At 35.6% G+C, this 10,894-nt stretch overlaps 1 protein-coding gene across 1 annotated transcript; it reads left to right on the top strand.

Moving 5' to 3' along the window:
• Positions 1–81: 81 nt before the first annotated feature.
• On the top strand, positions 82–6,699 carry LOC107292747 (meckelin; the record flags this gene model as incomplete). The annotated part of the gene is given in 6 exon segments (XM_015821864.1): positions 82–198; positions 1,572–1,688; positions 2,291–2,395; positions 2,899–3,001; positions 4,372–4,514; positions 6,150–6,699. Coding segments are annotated over 6 exon segments (666 nt in total), but the record flags the coding sequence as incomplete, so codon positions are not given.
• Positions 6,700–10,894: the final 4,195 nt, after the last annotated feature.

Raw genomic sequence — 10,894 nt, 5'->3', positions numbered from 1 at the left:
TTACAAAATGCAGTAGTGGGTAGAATTCTTGTTATCTGAATGTATACTAAAATGCTCCATTTTATTTTTCTCATGTTGCAGATTTCAGTTTTCCTATTGTCAGACAGATGTTTTGGGTACTACATTCATGGGCGATCTGTGCATGGCCATTCAGATACAAATATGGAAGAGATGAATATGAACCTAAAAAGGGAAGCAGTAAGTGAATAAACCAGAAGAGTGGAAATCTAAAATGGTTTCATTCTATCAATTTTGCTTCTGCTACAATCTTAAGTTCAGTTCATTCATTGATACCCAATTAACAGTTTACTCTCTTCTACCTTCCCATCAGTTGATTTTTCAAAATACTCCAGTTCTGTCACAGCTTATGAAATTCACCAGAAAGAGACAAATAAAATATTTCACATGAACTTAACACTACAATGAACAATATTTAACTGGGAGGTGTTAACACACAATCCATTGTCTCTTTCAAAGGAGTTTTTAATTTTTTAAACCATGTTATAATGTTTGCATTATTTGTATGGTTGCCTTATTTATTTATTTTGACTCTTTTTTGTAATTGTTCATATTTTAATTTTAAGCCATCCAGAAAAAAGGAATAACTAAATTACCAAAGCTTGTAAGAATATCCTAATGATTATGGAGATTCTCAGTCATCCAGGTCCTAGTTATCCCAAAGGTGCTTTTTCACGAGGCAACTGGACTTTCTTGTTTTTCTTTGAAGAAATTTCACTTTTCATCCAAGAAGAGAGATCACAACAGCAGTTAAAGAAAAAGGTCATTGATTTCTTGCAACAACTACAGAAGCACAATGCCACTGAAGAATCTTCTTGGATAAGAAGTGAAATGTCTTCAAAGAAAAACAAGAAAGTCCAGTTGCCTTGTGAAAAAGCACCCTTGGGATAGCATCCTAATGAATTTTAGTCATAGAGACAAGGCATCTGCAGGACACTGATCAGAAAGTCAAGATGACAACCAGAAATGTACAATCAAAGCCCCACCCCCTTTTAATCTGCTTTGTAAGAGACAGGTGCAGTTGTGGCTGCCATCATTACTTTTTTTACTTTAATTCCTATAGCTCTCCCTGAAGAGACTACATTCAACTGAACCATTAGCATATCAATATTATCTTTCATCACTTTTTGGTGGTGGCTGTTCTTACCATTATATAACTTATGAGCAGTATTTTATATCAGAATTTTAGATTCTCTACAGTTCTGGAATCACATATTGTACATATTCTATTGTGACAGAAATAATATGGGGCTCCCAAACCTGAGCTAGAAAAATCCAAATCGACCAAAGAGAAAGAGAAAATTAATTATTCCCATCCAGTGTATGTCCAGATTTTTTTTGCAGCTTGTATCTGATCACCCTGTATCAGTGTTGCTAAACCTTGACAACTTTAAAATGTGTGTATTTCAACTTTCAGAATTTGCTGTCTACAAAATTCTGGGAGTTGAAGTTCATACATCTTAAAAGTTGCCACGGTAGAGAAACACTAACCTAGTGTTAAATTTCAATCTTTGCACATGTTATTTCATCAATTCTTTGTGTCATTTCCTCAGGAAAATCTGTGTAGCCAAAGAGGCTTGTTACCAAATACAGATGGTCAGACATTTCAGATTTCCATTTCAAGCAAAATGAGGCAGCAATATGACAAGATTCATGAATCATTGACAAGGGTATATATCTTTTTCTTGTTAGACTGTTTGCTATCAAATATTTGAAATATAATTTTTGCAGGAAATATGTGACCCAATTCTTGCTAGAGTATGGTATTTGATACAATTACTTCTCTCATTTTTGTTATCCTTGAATAACCAAGAATTTATTATTAATTCTCTATGTGTTGTATAGGTGGATCATCACTTTCCATTCATATTCCTACAGTTTGAGTGGAGTTTACCATTTATATTTGTATGTTAAAATGGTTAATGAGGTCCTTTTGGATAGTAGCATTAGTGCAGATTATACTCTTGGGAGAGACTAAATGTAGCTCAAGGTTGGACTGTGAAGTTGTTGGTGCTCTCCGTACTTGGTTGTTTGTTGCAGACATTTTGTTACTCAACTAGATAACATCTTCAGTGCTAAAAGGGAGTGATTATTTGCTCTGTTTGTAGCTTGCTCTGACAGTGTTGGTGGCGGTGTTATTTTCTTCTGAGTGGTTCCTAGATGTTTACTGCATTCATGCAAGTGACGCTGCACATGCATGGTAGTGGGCCATAGCCTGGGACTTAGGGACCCCTGCTTCAGATTAATTTTTATTCTCTCTTTTTCCTTTCAGAAACATGGTCCCGTTAGGCTTCTGAATTCTTCTGCAACTACATTTGAGCAAAGCACAAAAGCATACCATACTATGAATAAATTTCTAAGCTCATTTATTGATCATGTACGTATTATAATTAACATAAAAAATATTGGTTTTCATGCAGTTGTGAGTTAGCTTGCTTTAGCTTGTGTTTCATGTATGTCTCTTTATTAGGTGCAGTATATTTTTGTCCCAAATATGGCTCGTTGTTCGTTTATTATTGCTGCAATTCCTCCAAGGTGCCTTTTAATATAATTTGTGAACAGAATTTTTAGCTATGATACCCAGAACATAGTGTTATCTGCTCTGACAATATTCTGCTAGCAGATGGGGCATTATTATATTTTAGTTTTTTTATTTAACAGACTTTGGCTTGATCTTTCAGTTGTTGTTCATCATCTCTATTATCATCATCATACACACTATTATTTTATACCTTTTATCCTGTTTTGCTTAGTTTGCAAACATTATCTTACAGTGAACACATAATTTACTTTTTCTGTTACTGTTCTTTTGAAAGGAATTTCATAATGAAGAGTTTCTTTTGCTTTCTTCTGAGTTGTTATGTTTTCCCTTTTTAATAGGTTCATAAGGAAATGGATTACATCATAAAGGACAAATTATTATTAGAAAGACTTCTTGGAATGGAATTTATGGAACCAATGGAAAAGAGCATCTTTTACAATGGTATTGCCAATGTAGATTTCAGATGTTTAATTTATGAAGGCACAGGAATCCTAGCAATTTATTTCAATATGCAATCTTTTTTTTTGTCTTGCACAGCATTTAGTGTTTCCAAAAAATTATCAGCTTAACTACATAACATATAGCTTATGGATCTGCCTTCAGCAGTGTTGTCTCTGCTACATCTTTTGTTTAAAATTTACAGAATTTACAATTTTGAATAGTTCCTTAAAGATGAGGACACATTTCACACTCATTTTTCTCTCTTAACCTGATCTCAAGGCATTAAAACACTTTTAACAATTAGAGAGGAACAGTTCTTTCCTGTAGTATTTGTTCAGACAAAATTAGTCAGTTTCTGAGCTTTGAGATTTGTGATACATTTACCAAACATCCCTAACTGAATTGCTGCAGCTAAAACTACCTTAGTTTCTAAGTTATAAGTTAGCCATAATGCAACCATCTAATTAAGTCCCAAAGATTTTAACTTGCAAAAGTGTTACAGCCTATTAGCGTAATGATTCTCCATCTCTATAAATAGCATGTAGATAAATGTTGATCTTTTTAAAATTCTGATGAAAACACTTTCTTTACCAAAAGAAAAGGCAGAGATGAGATTAAGTTGTGAATCCTTCATCTATTCTATCACTTTGCTTAATTTCAACACTAAGTCTGAGAATGGAAATTCCTTTATAGAGAAAACAAGCAGCTTCCCTTTCTGTTCATACTGGCAGAAGATTAGAAGTGTTATTTTTTCATTCTGAAGAGTCTTCGATTTTTAGGAATTTGGTCACAAATAGCCTATTGCTCCATGCAATTTAATTTTTACAAAAAGGACGCTCAGGTCAGGCTTGATTCCTAGCAATATGCTATTTTTGTGGCAACAATCTAAAAATGGTTTGGCATTGACTTTTTCCAGCTTGTTTTCAACCTTCCAATAAATTTCTTGATGGTCTCCCATCCAGATTCTGGACAATAACTTTATAAACCTTTAGAAATCAAATGCTTCTAGTTGTATTTTTAATCGTATTTTGCTTTTGAGAAGGGCTTTGAAACTCTATTATGCTTGGCAGAATTGCATATACATTAAACACATTACATTGCTTGCAGCCAAATATAACTTTGAGTCGTACATTATTATTTTTTCAAATCTATACAGATAGTTCATGTTCCCTTTGGCATTGCATGTTCTCTGTATTTTTTATCAATTCTCCAGTACAGTCAATTGGCTATGGATTATGAGAGATGGAACCTAGTTTGAAAAAACATTCTAGTAGTAGTAATGATTTTATAAAATACTTTGCTTTTTTAAAGGCAAGTTATTCAGCAGATTTTTTAATGTTTTACATTTTATTTATTTTTCATTTTTGCAGATGAAGGTCATTCTTTCAGCGATATTCTTTATTATGGCAATGAAAGTACCCTTCTCATCTTTGATATGCTGTTTTTTGCCATTGTGGATATGGCTGCTCAGAATTTCGTTTTAGCAGCTGTTCTTACATATTTACAACAAGAGGTAAATCTCACAATTAGAATAACATAGATAATGCTTTAGGGTTCCATTCTGTCATTTATTTACAACTTGTAGTTATCCTGTGGGAAAATGTATATTGTTAAAATTATTAATATCCATAAATTGCTATATACTTTATATAAACATTTTAAATAATCCATCTTTCACAATTTAAAAGGAAATGGGAAAACACACTGGAACAGAGAGGTTTGGTGATTTCCCATGAAAGTAGTGTTTTAAAGATTTATATTTAGACTTTTTCCTGGGTTCTTTTATCCCTCCAAAGAAGCATTATGCAATTATACCTGGCAATAAATAACTTATTGTTATTTTATAAACTATGTTTAGTATTAAGTAAACTTAATCTGGTGTGGCATTTTCAGGAAGTACTCTGAATTCAGTTCAGAATCCTCTGGTAAATTCCCATTTGTTAATAAAATCTGACTGTTCAAACAGCAAAGTCATGTGGTTTCGTTTGTTTGGCTGTTAGAATACCTCTAGAATTTCCAAGAAATTATAACTTCCTACTCTCTGAAAGCCTAAAATAGCATATTTAAGACTGGTCATTTTAATTTGATATATCCTATAAAGCAGGGCTTTTCAACCAGTGGTACGGGTACCATCTGTGGGACATTGGTACCTGGCAGGTGGTACGTGACCATCCTAGAAAAATGGTAGCGGGGAGGGGAATGAGCTGAACCGGTGGCAGCACCGCACAAGCCTGAGCGAGAGACGGCTGGAGCTGCAGGGCTGTCAGGGCTCAGTGGAAGCGACAGGATCAGTGCCAGGCTCCAGCTGGAGCTCGGCACTGATCCTGGCGCTTCTGCTGAGCCCTGAAGAAGCACCAATCAGCTGGAAAGCAGCACTGATCCTGGTGCTTCTGCTGAGCCCAGAAGAAGTGCCGATCAGCTGGAATGTTGCAGCATCTCCAGGGTCTTGTGATTTACATTCAGATGCTTGGCAACTGATTCATATTTAAGATGGTCACAGTGTCCCAGGGTCATGTGAAGTGACCAAAACCTGCTGCAACCACCCAGCAGACGGGGGGAATAAAAACCAAACACCCCCCCACCCCACCCCTGCTGCCAATCCTCAACAGAAATGCTCACAACAATGAAAACCTCGGACAGGAGGAAGTGCCGCTGGGTGGGCAGGCAGGTATCTTGCTCGGCTGTGGCTTGGGGGGCACTTTTTTCAATACCATTGTAAGTTCGAACAGTCACTAAGCGAACTATTGTAAGTTGAGGACTACCTGTACTTTATCACTTTTTTCCTTTTTGGGGGGAGGGTCATCAAGTTTTTGACATCTTGCTAGGCGACGGGTGGTACTCGGATGTTGCCATATCCTAAAAGTGGTACAATGGGTGAAAAGGTTGAAAAGCCCTGCTATAAAGTGACTGATCTTAAAGCTTTGCTTTTGATATATTTCTTAGAATTCCAAATTAATATGAATACACAACATTAGATAGATTTGGATGTTCCCCTTTTTCTCACGGACTGTAGTATCAATTTGTCACAATCTAAGACAATAATCTATATGAGATTAAACAGTATGTAAATTAGCAGACATTTGCTGCTACACACAGAATATTTGGTTCAGTTTGTGACACATCATCTAAATCTGCTTTGTGTTCTTAGATTTTCAGGTTCATTCGTAATACAGTTGGGCAGAAGAATTTAGCATCCAAGACATTAGTGGATGAAAGATTCCTGATATAAATGAAAAAAAAATTAATGGACACTAATGTTGCTCTGAAAAAGAAGTTATGCAAAAGAAGAATCTGTTTGCAGTATTATTTAAATATTAATGTATCCTACTTTTGTTATGTGGCATACTGGAAAATCTATTTTGTATGAATTAAATATTTCGGTACTTGTAGTAGTTCATAATGAATACCATGCCCTAGAGCATTGATAAAATACCACAAAATCCTATTGTCAATATTACAAAATAAAATTTATGTATTAATTTTGTAATTTTATACAAACTCAAATTTGCTACTGCAATATTTCTGTTGTGGCTATGTTGAACATATTTGCATACGGTATAAGTAACCTTTATGGGTTTATAATTTTATAGTCTCATGAACTACTTGATTTAGAATATGTAAAGTATTTAAATACCATTTTTAATGTTTCTGTAATTTTATAAATTTCTATAAACTTTTATAATTTTACTATGTTAAATTAAATAAATAATGGGAAAAAATAAAGAAATTGGAGGATTATGGCAGAAAATACTGGAAGGTACGAGTCTTAAGAGTGCAAGGGCTAACGTAATTACTTTTTTTCACAGAGTTCAAGGACCGCTGAACATTTAGTATATTTAAACAGAAAAAACTTGGAAAAGGGGAAAAGCTATAGTGTCCCTGGTTATAATAAAACAAGTATGTTGTTATTTCTGCTTTGTTTCATATGTCAACAAAGAATTCTGGAACTTGGTTACTTTAGCTGGTAGTTTTGCTGATCTCCTGAATAAAGGCATGCTGGGTTTAGCCTTCCACTAAAGTAACAAATGCTGACAGATGCAAAAAAATATGCTGATCAAATTAAACAAAGCAGTTATGGAAGCAAACAAGCCTCTACTGCCTGAGTTGAGGGTCAGTAACAAGTAGCCAGTCCCACACAGTGTCCTGACAAACCAATCAGCATGTAACTAGCCTTGTGCAGTGAAGAAATCACATGTTGATGGCTGCCATATATAACTGAGTATATTTTCAGCCAGTTTATGAGGGAAATTTTCCTCCCTATTGTACTCATTAAACGTTCTGAAAGAAACAAGTATTTCCTCATGAGTGTATGTGTGCCTTCAAGTCAGTTTTTGACTCTTTGAAACTGCCTGCAGTTTTCTTAGAAAAGATGTCATTGTCTTTTTCCTAGGGCTGAGAGAAAGTGATTGGCTCAAGAGTAATGATATGTGGGAATATCCTTGGGATAGAGACATAGCTAAGGGAACAATCAGATAGAGCCTATTTAGTACCATAATCTACTGCAAGAATGTGGATATAGCAGATGTCTCAGAAGGGAACATTCTTAGTTTCTTGAGCTATAAAGACTGAGGAAGAAATGTACTTTCAAATTTGCAAGGTTCATAATGATGATAATAATAATAGTAAAGTTGGAAGGGACCTTGGAGGTCATCTAGTCCAACCCCCTGTTCTGTTCATATAACCTTACAATAAAGTAAAATTAACTAATCTGGTCATGTTTCTTGTCTAGTCTACCTCATATAAATAAATTAAATAAATAAGACTGGCTTCTTGCCTAATTAGGGACTAGTTTGTACCATAATGCCTTACCAAACTGGCTCTCGTGTCTTCATATGAAAACAAACTAAATTGTAAAACTCTGTAGAATAAGATATAGAGGCGACCACTATTTACTTATTTCCAGGAGATAAACGTGAGAGCTAAGTGGAGCTGGTACCTGATGTCAGCTTTAAATTTGAGTATCTGAATGCGCCCCTCCTCCCAGGAAGAAGAGTAGTAAGGACAGAAGACTCCAGGTGACAGAAGGAGGTTCCCTTCAGGAGGTGTGAACTGCCAGGTTGACTGCAAGAATGGAGAAGCTTGGATATCAAAGCACCCAACACATTTATTATCAGACACTAAGAGGAACAAATTAAAAAAAGCCATCTTGATAGTTGGGAACACTCAAGACATTTTGCTAGCAATGCAATTTATCCTAGCAGGACTTTGTCAGTCGCTTTATTTGTTGCACTGTTTTTTCTCCATTGGTGGGATTATTCAAAGGGCTGCTGCCTCTGGACCACCCTGGGTATGTTGTCTCATTCCTGCTGGGCTCCTTCTAACCTTAACATAGCCTTAATGCATATATTTCACTCAGGACCTCCCTAGAGGGGGTGGGAGGAGCCCTCTTTCTCCAGCCCGGCTGTAACTCTCTGCCTTTTTCCAATTCTTGTCTGCATAGAAAGGAGAGATTTACAAAGAAACATAAAGGGAGGGGGTGCTGGCATTCCTCCCTCTACACCATGCAAAGCCTAGCCTTTCACAAAGCCTATTTTTTTCCACAAATTCTGTCTACTATTTTGTACATGACTGAAAATGTATAACCTATATTGGAGGCTAAGGAAAGCATCTTTCTGCTATCTTCCCAAGTCTTTCATTAACAGAAGTAAAACCTTGATTAAATAGCTGTCTATTATTTCACAGTAATCTTCAGCCCCAAATTGTGTTCATTGCATCCAACTTTGATCAAAGAAGTCTGTTAAACCTAGGCTTTACTGTTATGTATTCTAGGAAATGACCCACTGAGAACACATTGCAAAAGATCACTTGCTTGTAGATTATCAGAATAACAGAGTTGGAAGGGTCCTTGGAGGTCTTCTAGTCCAACCCCCTGCTCAAGCAGGAAACCAATAAATAAAGATTTAATTTTTTAATTTAAGGACCAATGTGTTACAGAAATATACACGCTAATCCATTATTGGTTTCTACAGACTGTAAAATATATGCATGATTTAATTTTCCTGATATTTCAGCCACCATTGAGAAAAAGCACTACATTTTATTAAAGTTGTGGACAATGAAGTCTTAGAAAATGGAGAAGGGTATGCTCACATTGATCAAAGCATGAGACTTGCCAAAACATTGTAAAATTCTACTGTTTGCTTGATAGGAAAATTTCCATGTACTGCACAGATCTACTATATCTACAAAAAGCCATTTGAAGATAAAAAGAAGCCAGTTCAACTGCTTTTCTGTCTTTGCATTTCCTATCATCAACTGAAGTGAATTGAAGAAGCTTCTTGGATGAAAAGCAAAAATGTCTTCAAAGAAAAAAACCCAAGAAAGCCCAGTTGCCTTTTGAAAAAAGCACCTTTGGGACAACCATGATCTGGATGACTGAGAATCTCCATAGACATTCCTATCATCAAATCACTCTTTTTGTTTCCTTATAACAAGTATATTTCAATACTATGTTATTAAATGAAATTGTGACAAAATAAATACATCTGCACAATTACTGTACTATTAATATGAGCTAATTTCCAAATTTAGCATCTTTGATATAAAATCTTTCCTACTTAGTTTTGCCTTGCACTACAACATATGTATCCCTCAAGTTTTATAGAAGAAAAAAGCAGATGGTTAAGGCTCCATATGCATATGTGATCAATTGTACAGATGGCCATTCCTCCTTCCATCTGCAACCCCAAAAGAATTGTGAAATTCTTCAGAAAATACACTAACCAAATTAAATGCAACTTCTAGAAGCGTGAACAGTATTCTTGATAGAATTGTGACTTACTCCATAAAAATAATCTAGTACTTTAAAAAAAACCAGAATGATCTTTCACAGACTTAGTAGCTCCAAACACATTTTAATAATGAATAATTGAGAAATTACTTTCCTACTGCAGCATAGTCCCATGGGTTCCACTGTTGTGTATTATGTTGATTAAATTCACAATGCTGCAAGTTCAAGGCTCATAACTGCTGTCTGGTAGTTAAAGACACCAGACTTAAAACAGGAAGACCATGAGTTTGAACCAGTCAATATTTCTCAGTCCTTGGAAGAAGATAAGTCTATGTAATCACCAGGAGTCAGGATTAGCTTGAAGAACATACAGTAAAAATAAGCTTCTTACCATAAGGGACACTGAAGATAAATATTTTAAACAAATAATGAATGAAGACCTAGCTAAAATCACGATACAATATCAGACTATAATCTGAAAAGTAAGCATTATTTGAGTGAATTGTTTTGTGAAACCATAGCACTGTTAGCATTTGTTCAGGGACAAAAATGCAACCTAAAGGAGAGTTTCCCCAAACTTCTAAGAAGCTATATAGAGTGAATCTTAAGAGTAAGGTAGAATGCATACAACAGTGAAGTACAACAGGTCCAAGGTGATTCTGACATTCATTATCTATTAAGGAAGTTGCCTGAAAGATTGTAGCTACAGTATATCTTCAAGCACTATTCTAGATCAATTACCACCTACAGTAAATCACACTGCAGTTCTCTTGAGTTATATTGCCACAACCCTACTACTATAGTCCCTTATTTATTTATTTATTTATTAATCGCATTTATACCCCGCCCTTCTCCTAGTGGACTCAGGGCGGCTTACAGCCAGTTTAAAACAGAATAACAATACAATATACAAATTTAAAATGTGGTTAAAATAAAATATTAATATAGGCCTTTTATTTTAAAATTATTTAAAAACCAAATTTAAAATACCCCTTAGGCCAGTCCTGCCAGCTGAAATAACCATGTCTTGAGGGCGCGGCGGAAGGAGGGGAGATCCGGAATCACCCGGATCTCTGGGGGTAGTTCGTTCCAGAGGGTGGGGGCTCCAACAGAGAAGGCTCTCCCCCTGGGGGTCGCCAACCGACACTGTCTGGTTGACGGCA

Source organism: Protobothrops mucrosquamatus, unplaced genomic scaffold (assembly GCF_001527695.2).
Source record: "Protobothrops mucrosquamatus isolate PMUCROS unplaced genomic scaffold, P.Mucros_1.0 scaffold1414, whole genome shotgun sequence".
Classification (NCBI taxonomy): domain Eukaryota; kingdom Metazoa; phylum Chordata; class Lepidosauria; order Squamata; family Viperidae; genus Protobothrops; species Protobothrops mucrosquamatus.
The sequence above is the reverse complement of the archived record's forward strand: the minus strand, read 5'-3'. Positions and strand labels throughout refer to the sequence as shown.